Here is a 21,603-nt window from a genome sequence, read left to right as displayed (position 1 = left end):
CTGAACACTCGAAAGCACACAGTTCTGAAGTCCTCCTGCAGGATGGTTGTTGAAGACGTTTAGAGGCGTTTGACGTACCTGTGGGATGCTTACATTACACTGCGCGCAGAGCCTGGGGTTTTCTATGGAAGCCCTGCGGTCAGACTGAACAAGGACGAATATGGTACCAATGTCACTCATTTATCACGATCTACGTGACAAAAGCGTGATGCTTGGAGAGAACTAACCCTTTTTAAGAAGATCTGACACAGGAATGTCCATGACGCAATAGGGTCCCAGACGGTCCGCGACTGGACCTGGCCTATGCCGAGCCCAAGGTTGCGATAATAGAGCACCTTCTCATCGATCTCTCCTTCACTCTTGATCACCACAATGTCTCTTTCTAACAAGCTCGCTGTGACCGACCTTGACCTCACGGGCAAACGCGTGCTCATTCGCGTGGACTTCAATGTCCCTATGCAGGACGGCAAAATCACCAACCCCGCCGTACGTCCCTTTTTGTGTCTCTCATGGTCCTAACATAATGCATATTGTATAGCGTATCGTTGCAGCGCTGCCGACGATCAAATACGCTCTCGAGAACGGTAAGCCAACTGTGGAACCACTGTCACAGATCTTACAATTACAATCTTATGGAGCTAGGCGCGTCCACGGTTATCTTGATGTCTCATCTTGGTCGCCCAGATGGACGGCCGAACTCCAAATATTCCCTCGAGCCTGTCTCCCATGAACTCTCTAAGCTCATCAGCAAGCCTGTTACTTTTCTTTCTGATTGTGTGGGACCCGATGTTGAGAAGGCTGTCTCCTCCGCTACACAAGGCTCCGTCATTCTCCTCGAGAACTTGCGGTTCCATATTGAGGAGGAAGGTTCCGTCAAGAACAAGGATGGAACAAAGACTAAGGCTGATCCAGCAAAGGTCACTGAGTTCCGGGAGGGTCTCACAAAACTTGGGGATGTCTATGTGAACGATGCATTTGGTACCGCTCATCGTGCCCATTCAAGTATGGTTGGCATCAAGCTGCCTCAGCGTGCTGCTGGATTCCTCGTCAAGAAGGAGCTCGAATTCTTTGCTAAAGCACTCGAGAGTCCCGAGAGGCCTTTTCTCGCTATCCTTGGGGGTGCTAAGGTCTCCGACAAAATCCAGTTGATTGACAATATGCTCGACAAGGTCAGGAAATCGCTCTTTTGCCACTGTCACATTCTCATCATCAATCTGACAGGTCGATTCGCTCATCATTTGTGGCGGCATGGCCTTCACGTTCAAGAAAACTCTTGAAGGTGTTTCTGTCAGTCTATGATTTATGTCGCTCTCGGCTGTAGCACTCAGATCAGACGGTATCATCAGATCGGAGACTCCCTTTTTGATGCTCCTGGATCCGAGAAAGTTGCCTCTCTGATCGAGAAGGCTAAAAAGAATAATGTCAAGCTTGTCTTCCCCGTTGATTACATCACTGCGGATAAATTTGACAAGAATGCAAACGTGCGTATCATACCTGCGTCTTCTTCGACATTGAGCGAGACATTGTTTGGAAAGATAGACGGGAATTGCCTCAGATGTAGACGGTATTCCAGACGGATGGATGGGCCTTGATGCAGGTCCCAAGAGCCGAGAGATTTATCGTCAAGCCGTCCTGGAGGCTAAGACGATCTTATGGAATGGGTCAGTACATATCACAGGACTATGATTCGGCAACTATACTCATCTTTTCTCCAGCCCGCCTGGTGTCTTTGAGTTCCCCGCTTTTGCTGAAGGATCAAAGTCGCTCTTGAATGCCAACGTCACTGCCGCCCAGAATGGTTCCGTCGTCATCGTCGGTGGCGGCGATACCGCGACTGTTGTTGCTCAGTATGATGCGGAGGACAAGTTAAGTCACGTCAGCACCGGTGGGGGTGCCAGTCTTGAGCTTCTTGAGGGCAAGGTCAGTTGTTCATCCACGTGTGTCCATAGTATAGGCTAACACACATACAGACGTTGCCGGGTGTTGCAGAGTTGAGTGAGAAGTAGAACGGTTGATAACAAGTATGAAACAAGAAGAAACGAAGATGAAGAGGTATCGCTTGTTCTGTAAACCGTGATGCCATATATCACAGACTGTATTTTTCGTACGGGATCACAGGGCGACCATCGGCAACTGACAAGCGGACAGAAGTGAGCAAGTGATCACATGGGGCAGTCGAAGCTCGAGCTTTGTTGAAGGCAACAAGACACCAGAGCTGTGCAACCTTTCACGTGTAGAGAGTTGATAAGGTTGACACGGTGGCGAGCTTATACACAGAACGACTGTTTTCTGTGTAAGGTCAGCCACGGAGACTGAGTGGCGAGAACTTGGCGAGACCAAGAGGCCAAATACATGTAAATGTCGAGCATTCCGTAATTGATGTGGCAGAAGCCGAAACGTCTGTAAGAGTCAAGCTATCCTGAGAATCGAGATCCAACGAGCATACACTAAGCAGCTTTCAACCTTACCACCAAGTCAGTGCTGCTGGCCATGGCGCGTCCTACTCGACGTCGTACAACACGGTCCACGGCGCATATAGACCCCGAGCCCAAGGCTGACTCTCCTCACTCTTCTGCCACATCCGTCTCAGATGTCACAAAACCTGCCAGGGCGGATGACGACAGATGCCCGGCCTGCAAAAACGAGAACGTGGAAGACCTAGCATCTATAAAGAAAGAAAACTGGATTCGATGCGACGCATGCAGGGCTTGGTTTCATTGGAGATGCTTAAACGAGTCTGGGGATCTGGACACCATAGACAAATGGTGCGTCTACCACAAAGCTGCTGCAGCATTCAGTTATCGTCAATGATGCTTCACACGTCTACATCAGGTTTTGCACATCATGCCAAGAGCAGGATCCCTCTCGTACTAAAACACTCAAACCTCCTGCGCGGAAGTCGACGCGAAAGAAACTAGCCCATGACTACGCCAATATGCACACTGGGCTAAGCTCGTCGGACCCAAATAGGTGGTTAAACATGCTTCAGGGAAAATCTATCGCAAAAGACCATTTCAAACGATTGAATGGTGAACAAGTCAATCTGGACTGGGTCAACGGTGATCCCGATGGGTTCAGGGAACCCGTTGTGATCGAGGAGCCAGAAGGATTGGGTATGAAGATGCCCGGACGTGACCTGTCGATTGAGAGCATTGCAGACACTTTGGGAAGAGATACGCCAGTTGAGGTCATCGGTACTTTGTCTCTTTCTTGATGGCAAGATGCTAGATGCTTAGATCGTCTGCATGATTTCTGCCATAGATGTAGCCTCACAGTCGAATTCTCCAGGTTGGACCCTCGGCAAGTGGGCAGGCTACTGGTCGACAGAATCTGCATCTCGTGACAAAGTTCGGAACGTTATATCGCTCGAGGTTTCCGGGACAAAGCTTGCTGACGAGATATTGCCTCCGCGGTTGGTGCGGGAGATGGATTGGGTGGAGAAGTATTGGCCGAATAACAAGAAAGGGCCTGGACAGGTGTACCCGAAAGTCCAATTATATTGCTTGATGGGAGTCGCAGGCGCGTGGACCGTACGTATCAGTGTGCTACTTCGTAGAGTCACAATGGGCTCACAAGTCGAGTAGGACTGGCACATCGACTTCGCTGGCTCGTCGGTATATTACCATATACTCCGAGGTTCGAAGGTATGTTCATGGACGTGTCACGATATATGATCCACTTTTCTATCCAATCCAGGTATTCTACTTCATCCGACCAACACCCTCCAATCTTGCTGCGTACGAGCGCTGGTCTGGTTCAGACGTGCAGAGTCATACTTGGCTAGGCGATATGGTGGATAATGTTGTAAAAGTTGAGCTCAGCGAAGGTAACACCATGCTGATTCCTTCGGGATGGATACATGCTGTCGTGCGTCATATCTTCATCTTCACAGACTGTCTTCCGCTGATGGATCGACAGTATACACCTATAGATACATTAGTTTTCGGAGGCAATTTTTTGCACTCATATGATGTGGCAATTCGTGCGTTCAAAATGTTGTCGTTTTCTGCGGTCGACTCAATTCTCCGCCTTAGAACTCAGAGTACGTGAGATTGAGAATGTTACTCGGGTGCCAAAGAAGTTTAGATTTCCCTTCTTTACTAAGTATGTCAACACTATCTCATGTGGACAAACGTTGACACGAATGTGTAGAATGTGCTGGTATGTAGGCGAAAGGTACCTGAGAGACCTCAAAGCCAGAGAAGAGTTTTCGGAACGTATCCTACAATCGTTGGATGCGCTGGCCGGATATCTGGTGTTAGAGGCACGAGCCTTGGAACGAGGCCCGGAGGCATCGAAACGGGAAGCAAGGGAGCAATTGCCTAGTGATAAAGTCAAGGATGCTTCGGCCGTGGCACGAGAGCTGAGATGGAGAGTAAAATTAGCATCGGGCGATTTCAGCGATGATGAGGATGACGATCGACTAACGAGGAACCACGAGCAGTCTTCGGCGTACAAGCGAAAGCGGGAAGAGAGAAACAGCCCTGAATCATGCCAGGACCCTATTTCGACGTTCAGGCATTTCCAGCCGAAAATCTGGGACGGTGTCTCTTCAGAGGTAATTGTCTCCCAACAAAAGTCGAGGACCCGTTCGAACTTTGAAGAGGAGCGGTGGATGGATGCTTGGCTCGATTGGAACAAGGAGCTTCTTGGATCCGCCGAGGATGGTGTGGCGGTCAATCGAAAGCGTCATGTCGTCGTAAAGGTGCGAAGAACAGCGAAGGGGTTGGAACGACATAGAGTGGAGAGAGTAATAGAAGAATGGGATTGGACTTCTCCTCCTAACCGTTTAAACAACCTGCTCGCGGACGAGGATAGTCATATGGACTTTTGACATATTTTAGTTGCTGTAATTCCTCGCTTTCTTGTAGGGTGATCTGTCTCTTGAGTGCGCAGTACTTATGTGTGGACTCGCTGCTGATATATAGTATATCAGTAGGTTCGCAGCGCTCTACAGGCGTTGTTGATTGACTTTGAACCGTTCAGGAAGCTCCCCGTTCAGCCGTTCCCGCGGTTGGGGGAGGCAGCACGTGCAATGCGACCATATGACCCACAGATGGATTGGCCGTAGATTGAATTATCGCCGACAGACCTAAAGCTACCTAAAGGTGCCAGGAATACAGTTCTTGCTCTCTTGTCACCGCATCCTCAAATTGGGACCTATATCGCCCGCGTCCCCCGGTCGACTTGAAAAGGAATATCAGCTTCGTACTTCAAGTTGACTCCAGGGCCTAACTACTACAGCCTTAACAACAACCCATTTCAGATTCTATGGCCGATGCGCAAAGCCACCTTGATATTGGATCGCGTCCTCACCATCGTACCTTGGATCCCGAACCTGGCTTCAGGACGAGTCGCCGTCGTGGATATGTTCAAGCGGACACACAGTCAGGATGGTCTCCGGACCTGGGTGCAATTCCTGACGAGACTGTTTACGACGACTCTGATGTCCTTGCTCCACCTGGTGAGAATTTCCTCTCAGTCAAGCCTTACGACTTGTTCATGTATTCTGAACCTTGCTTCACGAGATGCAGGTCATTCCTTCACAGCATTACAGAACCGCTCTGTGCCTTCTTTGCCATCTCAGCATCAATCGCCACAACAGGACTTGATGCCATCCCTCCCTTCATTACCACCATACGACCCTACATCCGCGCTCGATACATTTCATGCACTTCAGCTCAACGATCCTGTTACTCGAGCGGGAAGTGCGATGTCACGTTCGTCAGATCCAACGCCCCGTGGAGATCCTATTCCCCGTGCGAGCTCTTCTATGTCTCATCATTCGCAATCACAGATGTACTCAAGACCCCTCAATGGACTACCCTCTCGACCAAATGCCAACCGGACGCCATCATATCCATATTCTTCACAGTCACAGCAGGAAAGTTCACGACCGTTTGACAATATCTCAATTCGCTCGGGGTACAGTTCTGGCCCTCATTCCAGTGGCCACGAGGATAGTAACTACACTCCTGCTCTGGATCATATTCTAGGTATCGATCATACCACCCAATACCATACGAATGATCCCAACCTTGCCGGGGATTTGTATTATGCTGGTCAAGCTCCCTACGGTTATCCTACTCAAGGCTATCCCAACCGATACGCCCCCCCCGTCCATCCTCGACTTCCACAATCCGGCGAGTACAACCCTTTGTACGCGGCAGCATCTGACGTTCTAGGAGTTGGTCCACCCCCAGTCGCGTCTTCTACGACTGCCTATCCTATGACTGCCCAGGCTCATGCGGCGGAATATTCTCAGAGCAGCACATCTCTCATCTCCAGTCAGTCGGCACCTGTCATGGGACCTCCCACCCAGGTACTATATTCACAAGACATTGCTACGTCTCAATTTATACAACCATCCAATCCGACTTCAAGTGCTTCCACCATTCGGTCTCTCGATGAGGCCGAATTTGAGGAAAGATCTCCATTGTATCGCACGGGCACGACTGCTTCTGCCACACTCCGTACGCAGAAAACGAAGGCTGTTGATCTTCGTGCCCCTCCATATACCAAAGAATACATCGATAATTACCGTCAGCGCATCAAAGCCGACCCTGACCCTGAAGCTCACTTTGCTTATGGCAAGTATCTTATCGACGCTGCGAAGAAGATAGGAGCAGATGCCAAGGATCAGCGCGCCGTCCGCAAATTTCGTGATACCCTCATCCAAGAATCGCTGAAGGTAATGCGACGCTTGGCGACACAAGGTCAGCCCTACGATGAAGCACAATTTTTCTTGGCCAACTGTTACGGGACTGGTATGCTGGGCCTTCAAGTGGATCATGAGAAGGCGTATCACCTCTACCTTCAGGCTGCGAAACAAAATCATGCCGCTGCTACGTATCGTGTCGCGGTGTGCAATGAGATTGGTGCTGGGACAAGGAAGGAGCCTCCACGAGCCGCCGCTTTTTATCGCAAGGCAGCATCATTAGGCGATACCGCTGCCATGTACAAACTAGGGATGATCTTGTTACAGGGTTCTCTTGGGGAGGCAAAAAATCCAAGGGAAGCCATTGGATGGCTACGGCGCGCGGCCGAGCAGGCGGACGAGGAGAATCCACACGCTCTTCATGAACTCGCACTACTCCACGAGATACCGAACGGCCAGTTCATCCCTCACGAACCTCTCCAGTCGAAGGAGCTCTATACACGGGCTGCGTATCTGGGATACACACAGTCTCAATACAAGCTTGGTCAATGTTATGAATATGGAGCTCTTGGATGTCCTGTTGATCCCCGGAGATCAATAGCATGGTATACCAAAGCTGCGGAGAAGGGAAATTCGGAGGCCGAACTTGCTCTGAGCGGATGGTACCTGACAGGAAGTGACGGGGTCTTGGTACAAAGTGACTCAGAGGCATATTTGTGGGCAAGGAGAGCAGCAAATAAAGGGTTGAGCAAGGCTGAGTATGCCGTTGGTTACTATGCAGAGGTTGGTATTGGTATCAAGCAGGATGTTGAATTTGCCAAACGATGGTATATGCGAGCGGCTGGTACGTTTTTTCTACACTCTAAATAATACTCTTGACCAACAAGTTGTTACAGCACAGGGAAACAAACGAGCTATGAACAGGTTGACAGAGATGAAGCGGCAAGGAAGCAAGCGAGCGAACATGGCGCGACCCACTCGACAGCAGGCAAAGGATGAATGTGTCGTTTGTTAATGATACAACAATGGAGAGCAATCGATTAATTGTAGATTCCCTAATGAGGATTCTGGTACTCGGGGCTCTTCTGGTTTGATGGAGACTAGACAGATGTTAGGTCTTGTCACAGAAGAGACACCAAGGCTCCGCTCCGCCGTCTCCAACGGCATGGGATGTGTGCCTTCCAAATGATTATTCCTAAGAGTAAGCATACTAAGTAAGGCAAACATTGAATGATGGTGTGTCGGAAGGTGACCGAAGGTCTGCCGATGACGAGGACCGGGGCTCGTACGACTGTCTTAGATGTATGAATTCGATGCAGTGACGCAATACTGGGCAATATGAGGGACTAACCCGGACAAAATCAAAACTTTTACCTCAAAAACATCTGTTTTTTAACAAATCTCAACAATTCCTGGCAAATGCTGTCAATTGTCGACAATGTCCGACCACGATTGTCGCAAATTGCCGCAATTGGGTGCAACTTATCCGGCAGCCAATTTACCAATTCCATTCTACAGAACTCACAAATTTTCAACCCCTCAAAAACTCTTCCCAGATACCATACAATTATCAGCATTTGTCAACAATCTCCAAGTCTACAACACAGCCCTCAATCCAACAATATCCAACAATTGCTGACAATCAGCTAGGGCCATAGGTGGCATGGCATAGTGCACCCTAATATAACTTAGAGATAGAGTAGCAAGGCATAACAATATCTGACAAGAACCAAGAAAGCTTAAAAAGTGGATATAACATCAAGATTGGGCAGGATTAAAAAGCAATTATGATAGTGGACAATTGTCAATAATTGTTGGCAATAAGATCAAGGGCAGTTTGTCAGCAATTATCAGTAATTGACACATCTTGCCAACAGTGCCTAGTTGATGACAATTGCTAACAATTGCTGATAAGAGACCACCTGCCAATTGTAAACAATTGCTAGCAACTGTGGTGTTTATATAGAATTTGCTAGTAATTGTTACAAATTGTTATATATTGCTAACCAGACTCTAAAAAGTTTTATTTTTGTTTAAGAAAACCCTTCATAGGGTAAAGCAAGAACCATAATTCAGATAATATAGAAGGTTAAGAAGGTTGATACCACATTGTAGATAAAATAAATTACATAGCAAGACCTGAGTTTGGATAATTCTTAGAAAGCCTCTTTTTGGGAAATCAATAGTTGTCTAACATTGAAAGATTGCTTGGAGATTTTAAATATTATTAAGACCCTTTATTTTTAAGAATATGCTAGTATCTCTTAGAATTATTCCAAAAGGCCTATCAAAAGCACATCATGTGCTAAGAAATTGAAAATCTTTTAAGTAACAAGACCCACCAAAGCTCTATGCTAGTGTCTTGGAACCTTTAGCTCTTAGAAAGTTACTTGCAACCATAGTTATAAAGTATACAGAATATATTTTATGCTATATTATAGATACAAATTTCTAGCATTAAAAGGGCAAATATGGACCAATAGCACTACTATAGAGTGCATGAGATGAGCCCAAATATATATAAAGGAATGGAAAAAGAAGTACAACTTTACCAATGACTGCTATAGACCCTGCTGATACAAACAATAGGGTCACAAATTACATAAGTAAGGAGGATAAAGAAAAGCCTATTTGAGCAGCTCCTTACAGCTATAGTTGAACCTATGCTAGGGATGGTGCAACACACTTGAACTTGGGCTTAAGCTTAGGCTTAGGAATGCTGCATATGCATGCAAGCATGTGTTTATAGTAATATAAGTGTAAATGACAGATACTGGTATTAGGAGAGAATATAAATATTAGCAGTAGTGGTAGGACAGTGTTATTGTGTAGAGGGTGGCTATGTGGAAATAAGGACAAGCATAATAGGAGTACAGTGTATGCTGGTAGAGTAGGGGCTTGGGCTCAGACTAAAGCTTAGGTTCTTTGCATGCAATAAGTGTGCAAAGACATGGGTATGGATACAAGTATAGAATATGGGGAGGGTAAGGATAGAGGTTATTGAGGTGCTATATTAGATGCCCAGGCATATATCTATAGGGTCAAAACTAGCAACGTAGCTAGAGCATATAGATCAAAGGCTACAAACAGTGAGCCTCATGGCCTGTGGAAGACTTGAAAGAGAAATAGAGTAGGATAGGGCAGTAGTAGAACAAGATAGGATGAATGTATTTAGTATGAGCTAAATATGTGACAACAAAAACACAATGTTTGTGTTAGTATAGAGTGATGACTAATACCTATTAGTCCTTGTTTAGCATCATGCCTGAGTCTGTGACTCTAACCTATTTTTTCTATTTTCCAATCCTCTACTACAACTACTTTGACCTTAGCTCATTCAATACTATTCTTGTTTCTAATCTCTTTTTCTCTCTCTTTATTCTTTTTTTCTATTAACCTTATCTCAGACATACCCAATATTGAACCTCAATAGTAATAGGTGGCTACTTTGTCTATTTTCTACTTTTTGTCTCACTAGCTTGTGCTTAGCTCTCCTTTGTGTGCTTACCCACTTTGCTCACTTGCTTTCCTATGCTTCAGGCATCTTCTATCTAAGCATCTTTGATATTAATGAGAGCACCTACCCTAACTGCCTCTAGAACCCACTTATTAGCTAGATCTTTAATATAGTGGTAGTTTGTGAGTGCCTTATATTGTATTATGATAGATAAATGGACCAGCTAATATGTATATGCTTCTCTAATAGCAAGAAGTCCTTACATCTGGAAAACTCCGGATTATATCTAATAGTGTCTAAAAGTATCTAGACGTTTAATAGCATCTAAAAGTGTCTAATTTTCTAATTGGGAGCAATACTTTGTGAGCACTGGATTGGTTTCTAATTTTATAATATTAGCACTAATTCCATACCAAGAAATATTTGATTAGCAGTAGGAAATAATAAGTACTACTGCTCTATCAGTGAGAAGGTAAAGATGTGGCACATTCTATACTGTTTTAGCATATTACTCTCCTTTATATATACCTGCACCATCATCTTGTAACTCTTTTGCTGACTTTCCAGCTGCCTTTACAAGGGATATAGAAAGAGAAAAATATACATTGATGCCCTAGCCACTTTGTTGGCAGCTTAGCAGCTGCTACAAGAGACTATGAAGACATTAGTACCTTGGCCTTGCACACTACAGGACATAACATATAGGGTTGGGCTTATGGATGTGCTACATGCAGCCTCATAGACCTTGTCTATTAGTGCAGTGGTCAATATTGTCTTATGCAGCACACAATTGTTCTTACCATTGATATTATAATTTTTAGCACTATCCACATTGTTTATTGCCTTGTTATATAGAAGATGCTCAAACTTGGTGTTTTCCACAGCTATTGGGCTGTGGAAAGAACAGTCATGTTGGTATGTGATGCCAGAATGATATATTTGCTTGTTATGTAGGAAATATGTGCACCAAGCATATTAAGATTATCTCTAACAATCTTGTGCTTATTTATACATAGGCATGCCATATATATACCCTTATCCCTACTCTCTACCTCACTAGTGGCTATTTGGAAAACCCCTCTCTCTTATTAGATCTGAATTATTGATAATTATTAATAATGCTAATTTGAGCTAATTATTCATAATTATGTTTTTGATCAAATTTTCAAATTAAGGTAGTGTCTATACTAGTAGAGTCTCATTGAATATTACACTCAATCATAGTTTTACACATTCTAAATCTAAATTGTATAAGTGCCATAATTTGTTTTTACCCTATATAAAGTGTATTATTTATTTTCCATTAGTGTATTATCTTCTTAGCTGGTATTTAAAATAAATCCTAAAAGGCCTAACTTTTTGGGCATTTACTGCCCTGTTTATTTATTAGATAGAGAAATGATGAATATTGAATAATATTAAAGATGCTGAGATTGCCTATATTATGTCTACTTATTTAGATTACCAAGTTTATATATTAGACCTTGTGGCTTAGTGGCTTAGAGCATCTATTCCGGGTGCTTGTATACATGAGGTTATTGGTTTAACTCTGGCAGAAGGCAAGTTTGTTATAAGGTATATTCTGTGTTTAGGTATTGAACTAGTGCTCTTATAGACATGACTCTATAAGAAGGCTATAAGAACTGTGATGCTTGATTTATTATGATTTTTCCGAAATTTCAAGTTATAATCAATCCTAATAATTCTTAATTTAGGAAAATTATGTCTAATTAGAACAGGTTTAGAAGAGGGGTAAGCTAAAAATGTCTAATCCTAATCTTCCATAATTTAGTATAGCAGAGCATCAATTATAGCTAATTAGAGCTTCATACAAGGGGGTGGTTTTCCAGATGCTAATAAGCCCCTAAACAATAAACAATGGCAACTTTCTTGACTTTCTAGCTATTGGCATTGTAGAAACCACTAGTGACAAGGGTGCCACATTCTTCTACAATATTAGCACTAGGTATGTCCTACTATAGCATAAAGCCTTTTCCCACTAACACTTATCCCCTATATCTTAGATGCAATAATGGGTCTCAGCCAGGCTACTAGTAACCCTAGCTTATTAGATTGGTAATATATGCCATCTAGATGGATAAGGTATCTTACCCACCTGATTACTGAAATGGCACTAGGCTGGTTCCAGGTCATCTGGCTACTATCTATTTATCTTGTATAGAATATATCTGGTTCACTATTTAGTATTAGCCTAAAAATTACTATCATATATTCATGATATTTATATAATATTATAATATTTGGCTGTTTATTTTAGTCCTGATACCTGCTGCTGCCCCTCATCATACACATAATGCCCTTAGAGCATAGATATATTTATTGTACATAATATAATCTATATATAATAGTCATAGAATAACTCTGTGTCACTTCAGACAGTGTTGCCTTTTCTGTGCCTGCAACCCACTCTTATACTCGTCACTGATATGCTAGTAATGTCTCTGAGTGTAAAACACACCCAAAAAATACCCCAATAAGCATAGGTAGGCAGGAGCTAGTTTTAGTATGTAGGGAACTGTTAGCTATGCCACAGCCAATAAGGGAGTGTACTAAAAATATTTAGAGTGTGGAAACAACTCCAATATCAAAATCTTTAGCTGGGTGATGTTTGTTCAGGATTGATCAGGATGACTAGAAGTATTTGAAGCATAGCTGCAATCAAAGTGACATTGACACAATTGGCAGGGAGTGGACACCAGTTGAATATGATATAGACTGAACAAACAACTCCAAGATTGAAACCTTCAGCTAGGTGATGCATGATTGGGATATGATTAGAATGTAAAGGAGAAGAAATGAGTGTGAGGCCACACTGGACACTGGTAGAGGACAACAAACTAGATGAGAGGGAGAGAGCAAGATAATAAGGGCTCTGATAGAGGGTTGCAATCAAATGCAATGATACAAACAAAGGGCAAAATATAAATAAGGATTAAAAGGCAAAGGCTCAAAGTTTCATGAATGCAAGCATATAAATGCAATCTAAATGAGAGGGAGCTAAAGCTGGTCTATTGTGAAGGCCATAGATGCCTTTTTATAGTAGGTCTAAACAGGCATAAGATGGGAAGATTGGCAGAGACATAGAGTACTTGGAAATGCATGCCAAGAGCTGTCAAAGGTAAAGAAAATGAAGAAGTAATAGTGTGAACAATATAAGATAAGAAGCAATAGCTCTAAAGTCTAAATAAGTAGAGAGATTGCCAAGGTGAGTGCACATGGACCTGGAGATAAGAACCATATGCCATATAGGTAAACTAGTCAGAAACTTGGGAGCTTTGGAGATAAGGAAAGAGAGATCAATAGAAGGCATAAGAACAATAAGAGATATAAAGACAGATCTATTCTAAGTCAACAAAGTGTTTGGCTGCTTTTGATTCAGAACACTGAAGATAATTGGGTGTGCCGAAGATGTGAAGCATACCAAACTAATCAGTGACTGGCCATGACAATCTGTAAGCAGCCCCAAATGCTATAAGTGCTAATAAATATATAAAATGACTGTGAACTGCTCTGAATGTCTATATAGAGGTCTGGATACAAAGTTAGTATCTAATAGATAGCTGAGAGCTCTAAATAGATTAGGATTGGTCAAACCTAAGTTCACCAAATAGTCAAAGAATACTAAAAAGCTTTCAAAAGTGGGGTATTGGTGCCTAGAGTGGACTCATGCTTATCAATGCACATGACTTGGACACAGACTATTGACTTACTTGAATACTATTAACATGCTTATGCATAAATACTTATGGTATATAACTTATTCATGGGCTTGGGCTTAAACACTTACTTATATTGATCATAATTGATGCCTTGATTGCTAAAAAATATGGACAGACATTTATCATTGTTACTATACATAGGCATATTGAAGACTGTGGATTACTAATCATGATTGAGAACTTGATCTTTTAGAACCCCTAACACCTGTTAAATGGATTAGTATTTAAAAGCACAGACTAGATCTTGATCCTGCCCTAAATAGCTTATATATACTTATAGCTAAGATGAGCTTCTAAGAAGCTTAGCTTGTTCACTTCATATACAACTTGATCTTTGCACTGTGTCTGGCATTTGGCTACCTTTCTAGCTCACACATCACAAACTCTACCAGATCCAAAGTATTATACTTAGTCCGATAAAGCACTAGATTCATCTCAAAGCCTTATTTACTCTCACATTACTACCATGTATTAGGGACTCACTGCCTTTTATGTCATCTCTCAGAATCCATCAGAAGTTATTTATTGGATTAAGGAAGATAGTCCCATCTCTAATGATCATAGCCCTATCATTGAGAATCATTTTATCCATTTCTTTGAAGACAAGGTCAACAGTAATCCTTATCTATTGGATGGTTACCATTTAAATAGCCTAGGGAACCCAATCTTAGTGCTTATAGCATATGATAGGCCTAATGGCTTAATAGCCTGCTTCTTAGCCTTAGTATCATTGGGATACTTCTTATATGCATCCTCATGAATCTTTTTGAGGCTAGCATTGACATAATCCTAGTAGCCTTGATCACTGTTCTTAATCAGCAACTCTCACTATCAAGAACTCTGAAAGTTAGATTTTACAGGACTGTTTTAGATAGAAGAAGGGAAAAGTGGTGTACCAAGTACACATATTGGCACTAGTGCTCAAGGATTACCTTGATGTTGGCTATGGCTCTAATGGATTCTGCAAGGTTAGCTATATTTTCCTAATCATCAATCAAGAGTTTGATTTGGCTAATATGCAGATCAGGTTCTCTATATAGTGAGCAGATTTAAGTAAACTTACTCACTTTTTTAAGATTGAACAGTATTCTGTCGTAGCTTTCCCAATCAATATGCTAATTTTCTGCTTTTTATAGGGTTACTTTCCAGTTAGAAGGAAGCCCAGAACCTCCCAGCATGCACAGAACTTTCTAATGGAGACAATAATACTCTATTAATAGACCCTGTGAATAATCTATACAATATCAAGGCTCACCTTCACTAAATATAACCATTACCCTTGTATCCTATTATCTGTATAAGAGTGAGTAATGCATGAGTATATTTCTTGATATTTGTTTAATAATGAATAATTAGTATATGGAAGAGTCAAATGGATATTTATGCCATAGACCTTGGCATTGGGTGATAGGGACTAGTTGGAATCTATGTTGATACTGAGGATGTCATGAATCTTTAAGATAGAACTGTAAAGATAAATCTGACATGTATGAGAATTGTTCAATCATGAAAAGCAGAGTTAGTTTAGTTAGAATAGAAAAAAAGGAATTTGTATATAGTAGCTGCAAAAACAGCAAGCTTCTAAAATAAGGTATCTTTTAACTCCTTGGAGGCAATGATCATCTAGACAAGCATTATTATGCTACCATATGTATCTTTATTAACTTCTTCAGCCCATAAATCTTTGATGTTAGTGGTGGTAGTGCTGTATATGCTTTAAGAGTGGTTGGATTTCTATATGATATTGTTTTTATGTAACACTGTAGGATCAATGTTAGATAGAGGATTTGTTAGTCTAGTATCTTTAGGTAGAAGGCTTAAATAGAGGCCTTATTGCAAATACTTGTTGAAGTCCATATTGCTGCCACCTGCTATAAAGAGGAGGATATAAAGTGGATACTGTCTGTATTACCTATTTGGCCATAAGAAGGAAGGCCTTTTTAAGGGCATGGTAGTGATTTTCTAGGAGCATAGGTTTAATATTAACAATCTGCTTGTAGAATGTCTAAACTTCAAGTGTATACCTAGTGCTTATGGTTGTTACTGCCACTGTCTGCTATACAATAAGCCTAACTTTGCTGCCATTGAATCATTGCTAAAGATACATTGCAGATCTTATAAATTTCAAGTGGTATTTCTTCCAAAGTTTCATTGTGAGCTAAATCCCATCAAATAGTGCTAGAGTTTTGCTAAGTGTATATACCAAGAGTTGTCAAAATCTTCTAGTAAACTTGATTTAGAGTAAATAGTTATTATAGCTTTAGATACTATTTCTATAGACTTTATATAGTGGTGAGTGTTTTAAGTGAGTAGATACCAGCATTTCTAATTTATGCATTTGCTAGATTTGCTGCTTATTCTCACCAATTTATGAATATATACTAGTGTAGTTTAAATGGCAAGCAGGCTACATGAGTAGCAAAAAAGTATTATGGCCATTGTGTCTTACCAGATATTATTATACAAGAGCTTTCTACTACTCAGGCAATTTTCTAGGTTTATAATACTAATAGTATTACTCTTAATTATATTCATATCATTGCCTATATTATACACTATTGTATTACTCTATAGCTGTACTTCTTCTTATTTTATTGGATAACTCTCAGTTAGATACTATATGTTACTGCTTAGTTATCCTATATAATATTATTGAGTATGAGTGAGGCCTATATGACAAACCATAAGTTTTAATCATTCTTCAAAAGTCAATTTTAGAGAAATTTGAAATTCTCTTGTATTAAAAGATTATACAAAAATTCCTAGAAACTATTGAAACTCTCTCTTTTTAAGAATTCATTAATATTCCTTATAATAATTCCAGAAGACCTATAATAAGCCCAATATATGCTGCAAAAATGAAGATTTTCTAAGTTTTTAAATAGAATGTTTTTCATTGCTCAAATAAATAGTGGATTTTTATAAGTCCTAGTAACCTAGGTTGATAGGTGACTAAAAGACCTTTCTTATTTTCCTCTTTTTGTCTTGCTAACTTAATAGCTTGACCTCAAAAATATATCAAAATTTATTTGTAGAACTAAAAGTCTTATAGTAAATCTTAGAACTGCCTAGTAAGTCAGATGCATCTTTGAGGCCCATGCCTTATTACAGGTACCAACTCATATAATAAATGAACATTATTTTGAGCATAATTTAGAGTGTGCTATATTATGGTAGGAGTAAGAATAGAGTATACAGTTATGTCCAAATATAGCCCTATCCATTGTTATTATGGGCCCACTGCCAACTTGGCATTACTATTACTATTGTATATGTAGGTATACTTATTGCAGATATTGTAGTTCTTATAAAGAGTGTCAGTGTTGAAGCTCATGTACATTGCTAAGAGAGATAACAGCATCATGCTATTGTGGTAACAATATGTATACAAACATACTAAGCCTAGAAATCTTGAGCCTGCTATTGTCTCTAAGGCTGTTCAAGCCAGAAGTCATTGATAGCACCTACTATAGCAAGCCTGAGAAATTGTAGTTGCTGCTACTACTACTCATGCTACTGCTGCCCAACAAGTGCAAGGCCAGGTATGACTGCTACTATCCTTATTGCTAGTATTTGGCAGGTGGTGGATAAGGTTAGCATGTTTCCTTTCTTCTTCTTATTCTTATCAGTACTTACATCCTTCCTCTATACCTAGGCCCTTATATGCCTTAGAACTATGTTTACCAATACAGACTAGATGACACTTATGCCATATTAAAATAGATGTTATTGCTAAAAATAAGACCACATAATTCAATTAGAACAATATATCCCTCTAGGTATATGTTATACCTCCTACACTGTATCTAGGCTAATATCTATATATACTGAATATACTTCTTGTCTTGTCTTAATGCTGATATATTACTGTGTGATAGTCCCATATGATTCCTTATACATGCTTGCCATCAGCTTTTCTATAGTATCCATTAATGGGTCTAATAGTAAGTGTTCCTTCCAATACATCAATAGTTTTATAGCTATTTGGCATACTAGATATGCTAATTCATTGGGTTCAGACTTCTAGCATGTCTAGCATTTCTAGTGTGCTAGTATGAGTTTGGCTGGAGTTAACTAAGTATGTCAAAATAAAAAAGGCCAGGGTAAGATGCAAACCAACAAGCTGTTGCACAACAACAAAGGACTATAACTACTGTACCAAACAAGTATTAAATACTGAGGTATTTTGGACTTAGTGAAAATTTAACTCATCCCTAGTAAAAACTACAATATTTCACTTTTTGGGCACTTTTCACTGATTAAGGATATAATATGTCTTATATAAGTAAAATTCAATAGTTTATTTTACTCTATAGATGCTCTCAGATATATCTGGAAATATAGTCTTTAGGAACTATCTGGGGGCTAGGCTATTTAAGATATACTTGTGCTTTTAATTGAAGCATATAAGATATGAGCTTGGAACAAAATTTGATGGACTCTTTAATCACATAAAGTTATCTTCATGTATAACATGTTGTATTTCTAGTAAGTGAGAAGTGCCAAAAATACAAAATAGTATAGTTCTCTTGAGGGATAAGTCAAAATTTCGCTAAGTCTAGCTAATGTACTCATATTTTTTTCACCACCTAAGTATTTATCACTTGTTTGGTGTATTTATCACTTGTTTGGTGTAGTAGTTGTAGTCCTTTGTTGTTATGCAATAGCTTGTTGGTTTAGATCTTGGCTTGGCATTCTTTATTTTGATATACTTAGTCAACTCTTGGCAGACTCACACGAGCATGCTAGAAATGCCAGAAATATATTTTTCTAGAATATCTAGTGAATCTACTGGGGAGCTGGAAACTTGCACACTGGAACAATTAGAAAGTACCTGTATAAAGCAATTCTAGCATTCCAGACACAATAGGGAAAGTACCAATGTATACACTTCCTTTTTCTTGTATTCATCTGCCCCCCTAGTTACTATGATGCTTGATCACTCATACAAGTACACAATGCTCCTTAGCCCAGTCATTCTTAGCTCTATCTTGTTGTTTAACATATTACAATCAATTTTGGTGGATGGTGGGAATATCATGATGGTTTTGATGCAGCTGGTGCTTCATTGATGGCAGCATATAGCTATAATGCAGATAAGAGGCTAGGGGTGATATCATACCAATGTACATAGACAAATAGAATGAAAATGATTGGTTAATGAATATTTTTGGATAGCATGGTCCAAATCCAAGATCTATGAAATATCTAGAACTGAAGATCTTCTAGACAATAGAATAGAATATTCCTTGAATTAGTAATCTTTTATTTTTCTCTAAGTAGAAATTCATCAAGGACAAAATAAAACATTCCTAAACCGTGGGGTTTCAAGAATTTTCTCAGAACAGTGTCCGGCTGTGTAATACCTTACTTCAATTATGCGGGCGGAAATGCCGTAATCACCCGCCAAAATCAGGATCAGACCTCCGCTGGGGTATGCCGGGGTCCTTTCTGGATAGTCCGGATACCTAAACACCATCATGGCTAACACAACCGTTCGAGGCGCACAAGCCATTCACGGCCAAAATCCGCAGGTATGTCATTTCCCAATTCACAGAACTGCATGTCTCTTATTCATTTAGTTTCTAGTCGAGACTGTAATCCGCAATCGTATCTATGAATCGTCTTTCTGGAAAGAACACTGCTTTGCATTGACAGGTTTGCTTTGTGCTTTGATATGCCTTTCGTACATTGCTTATCTGGATTTTCTCTACACAGCGGAAACTCTCATTGACAAGTCTCTCGAATTGCGTTGTATTGGGGGAGTCTATGGCAATCAGCGTCCAACTGAGTTCCTATGCTTGTTGCTCAAACTGCTCCAGATACAGCCGGAGAAAGAAATTCTACTGGAGTATCTCCAGGCGGATGAATTCAAGTGCGGACCAGTATCTATGCTACCACTATTCGCTAATACGATCTGCAGGTATCTGAGAGCATTGACTGCGATATACATACGGATGACGTTTGGAGCATCGGACGTGTATGAGCTGCTAGAGCCATTGCTCAAAGATTTCAGAAAATTGCGCTATCGGAACACGAGTACGCATTTGACTGACTGTATGCATGCCACGACCTCATTTGCGCACTTCATAGCCGGCAATAACATTACTTTCATCGACGACTTTGTTGACCAACTGCTCAACGATGAGCGCGTCTGCGACATAATTCTTCCACGCATACCCAAAAGGCAGATGCTTGAAGAAGCAGGAGATCTGGGACCACGAAAAAGCCGACTTCTGGATGCAATGGAAGGCAAGATTGATCGTGGCAGAAACACGAGCAGCAGTGGTAGCAGGAGTAGGAGTAGGAGTGGCAGCCGAAGTGCCGACGAGATGATCCGCGGCAGAGGACGGAGTCTCAGTCATAGCGATAGCACGGCGTCAGATGCTGGTTCGCGGTACGTGTCGCGTAGTCCCTCCAGATCGCGATCTCGTTCTCCCTCTGCGTCGTTCGAGCAGTCACAATCTCTCTCTTGACCGTATGAATGCAATTACAGCACTATCATCAATTGCTGGCCACCTTTACGGAGACTGAACAGTCGACGTAGAGTGAAAAAAAACTGTGTACTGTATGAGCTATTTCTTTTCAAACTTCTCTGTCTGGAATGCTGTGAGCTGCCTCGACAAATCTTTCCAACGCTCCTCTACGAAGGGCATCTTTGTTATGCTCATGGGTGAAAGATAACCGCGGTTCTTCCAGTCAGTGTACCACACTACAGAGAAACTATTTGAGCAAGAAGCGCGAGAAGAAACAGCTAGACGTACTGATATCTTCTCGACGTGTAGGAGCAGCTGGTGTTCGGTCGTCGCGCCCTTTGACGCAGTCGTACAGCGAAAGGCGGTTGTAATACTGGCAGTAGACAGAACCGCCAAGTTTCTCGACTGCCTGGATTGCACTCTTGGAAGCCCGTGACGGGATGATGTGTACAGGGACGTTTAGTTGCTCAGCGCCCTACGCGAGAAATGTCATAAGTTCAGCCCTTATTTCGATCTATAGGAGTGACATACATCGCCCAATAGCTTGATGCCGTCGTGCACATTATGGACACATCCACTCGCTACCAGCTCGCGTGCGGTGATAGGATTTTCTGCACTCGACGTAAGTCGTCCTTGAGCTATCCAATGCGCTAGGCGGTCTAAATTCACTGGCGCGTATGTCTTTCCATTCCTAACGTACGTATCCAGAAGGCGCCGGGAAGTCAAGTTATACCTGAAGGGCAGACGAGGACACGGTACACGCACTGGTTGAAGAAACCGCGCTTCGGGAACAGTTTCGAGATAGGCGTCTGTCCACCTTCAAACCCTGCTTTTGGTTTCCCATTTCCTGACCGTGCCTTCTGGCCTTTGTGACCGCGACCGGAAGTCTTTCCCAACCCAGAACTACGACCTCGACCGAGGCGTTTTTGCTGGAATAACAATTAGAGCAGCTGGAAAGACAAGTACAGGTGTACTGACTGTGTGCTGGGAGCCTTGAGCTGGGTGGAGGTTGAAGAGATGGACACGTCCAGAGGCTGCCCGAAAGCTTGTAGCAGACATAGCAGTCATAGCAGTCTCGTCTCTCCCGCCCTGTTGACTCCTGACCTGGATCATGTGATCCTACGCTATGGCCGCATGCTTACCAAGCGGAATACACCACCGCCCGGTTTTGTTATTGATTTCGAACTGCTCCATTTTTGTCCGGACAGTGTGGGAAACGATACTGACCCAACACGAGCTCCTATGCCGGTCCTACCTCAGAATTCAAGAATT

The 21,603-nt window shown here is 41.9% G+C and overlaps 6 protein-coding genes across 6 annotated transcripts; 5 read left to right on the top strand and 1 right to left on the bottom strand.

Moving 5' to 3' along the window:
• The first annotated feature begins 347 nt into the window (after nt 1-347).
• HETIRDRAFT_407577 (uncharacterized protein) lies at nt 348-2,138 on the top strand. The gene is made up of 8 exons (XM_009544167.1): nt 348-486; nt 539-584; nt 643-1,169; nt 1,222-1,287; nt 1,347-1,481; nt 1,540-1,661; nt 1,716-1,920; nt 1,971-2,138. Exons 1-8 carry the CDS (start codon nt 373-375, stop codon nt 2,004-2,006), a joined length of 1,251 nt encoding a protein of 416 aa, XP_009542462.1. The 5' UTR covers nt 348-372; the 3' UTR covers nt 2,007-2,138.
• Nucleotides 2,139-2,468: 330 nt separating this feature from the next.
• On the top strand, nt 2,469-4,974 carry HETIRDRAFT_407575 (uncharacterized protein). The gene is made up of 8 exons (XM_009544166.1): nt 2,469-2,765; nt 2,833-3,194; nt 3,262-3,530; nt 3,585-3,644; nt 3,697-3,867; nt 3,919-3,982; nt 4,035-4,104; nt 4,153-4,974. Exons 1-8 carry the CDS (start codon nt 2,491-2,493, stop codon nt 4,832-4,834), a joined length of 1,953 nt encoding a protein of 650 aa, XP_009542461.1. The 5' UTR covers nt 2,469-2,490; the 3' UTR covers nt 4,835-4,974.
• Nucleotides 4,975-6,136: 1,162 nt separating this feature from the next.
• Nucleotides 6,137-7,714, top strand: HETIRDRAFT_379636 (uncharacterized protein). The gene is made up of 3 exons (XM_009544165.1): nt 6,137-6,202; nt 6,293-7,502; nt 7,555-7,714. Exons 2-3 carry the CDS (start codon nt 6,305-6,307, stop codon nt 7,671-7,673), a joined length of 1,317 nt encoding a protein of 438 aa, XP_009542460.1. The 5' UTR covers nt 6,137-6,202; nt 6,293-6,304; the 3' UTR covers nt 7,674-7,714.
• Nucleotides 7,715-15,866: 8,152 nt separating this feature from the next.
• HETIRDRAFT_309807 (uncharacterized protein) lies at nt 15,867-16,031 on the top strand (the record flags this gene model as incomplete). Its single annotated transcript, XM_009544164.1, has 1 exon — nt 15,867-16,031. A coding segment is annotated over one exon (165 nt), but the record flags the coding sequence as incomplete, so codon positions are not given.
• Nucleotides 16,032-19,335: 3,304 nt separating this feature from the next.
• Nucleotides 19,336-20,361, top strand: HETIRDRAFT_379633 (uncharacterized protein; the record flags this gene model as incomplete). Its single annotated transcript, XM_009544163.1, has 5 exons — nt 19,336-19,389; nt 19,438-19,513; nt 19,574-19,730; nt 19,779-19,894; nt 19,949-20,361. 5 exons carry the CDS (start codon nt 19,336-19,338, stop codon nt 20,329-20,331), a joined length of 786 nt encoding a protein of 261 aa, XP_009542458.1. The 3' UTR covers nt 20,332-20,361.
• A 69-nt stretch (nt 20,362-20,430) lies between these two features.
• On the bottom strand, nt 20,431-21,390 carry HETIRDRAFT_309175 (uncharacterized protein; the record flags this gene model as incomplete). The annotated part of the gene is made up of 5 exons (XM_009544162.1): nt 20,431-20,567; nt 20,620-20,806; nt 20,863-21,022; nt 21,097-21,260; nt 21,310-21,390. 5 exons carry the CDS (start codon nt 21,388-21,390, stop codon nt 20,431-20,433), a joined length of 729 nt encoding a protein of 242 aa, XP_009542457.1.
• Nucleotides 21,391-21,603: the final 213 nt, after the last annotated feature.

The sequence above is a fragment of the Heterobasidion irregulare genome (genome assembly GCF_000320585.1).
Source record: "Heterobasidion irregulare TC 32-1 unplaced genomic scaffold scaffold_02, whole genome shotgun sequence".
Taxonomy (NCBI): domain Eukaryota; kingdom Fungi; phylum Basidiomycota; class Agaricomycetes; order Russulales; family Bondarzewiaceae; genus Heterobasidion; species Heterobasidion irregulare.
This window is presented reverse-complemented; position numbering and strand designations above follow the sequence as displayed.

What these genes read in the sequence shown, in the direction of transcription:
- HETIRDRAFT_379636 (XM_009544165.1), top strand. Translation starts at nt 6,305, where the DNA reads ATGGGACCTCCCACCCAGGTACTATATTCACAAGACATTGCTACGTCT. An exon ending in ATGGTATATGCGAGCGGCTG is followed by an intron (nt 7,503 to 7,554) that starts GTACGTTTTTTC and finishes AAGTTGTTACAG; the next exon opens with CACAGGGAAACAAACGAGCT.
- HETIRDRAFT_407575 (XM_009544166.1), top strand. Translation starts at nt 2,491, where the DNA reads ATGGCGCGTCCTACTCGACGTCGTACAACACGGTCCACGGCGCATATA. An exon ending in TACGCCAGTTGAGGTCATCG is followed by an intron (nt 3,195 to 3,261) that starts GTACTTTGTCTC and finishes TTTCTGCCATAG; the next exon opens with ATGTAGCCTCACAGTCGAAT. An exon ending in ATATACTCCGAGGTTCGAAG is followed by an intron (nt 3,645 to 3,696) that starts GTATGTTCATGG and finishes TATCCAATCCAG; the next exon opens with GTATTCTACTTCATCCGACC.
- HETIRDRAFT_407577 (XM_009544167.1), top strand. Translation starts at nt 373, where the DNA reads ATGTCTCTTTCTAACAAGCTCGCTGTGACCGACCTTGACCTCACGGGC. An exon ending in GCAAAATCACCAACCCCGCC is followed by an intron (nt 487 to 538) that starts GTACGTCCCTTT and finishes CATATTGTATAG; the next exon opens with CGTATCGTTGCAGCGCTGCC. An exon ending in TTGAGCTTCTTGAGGGCAAG is followed by an intron (nt 1,921 to 1,970) that starts GTCAGTTGTTCA and finishes ACACACATACAG; the next exon opens with ACGTTGCCGGGTGTTGCAGA.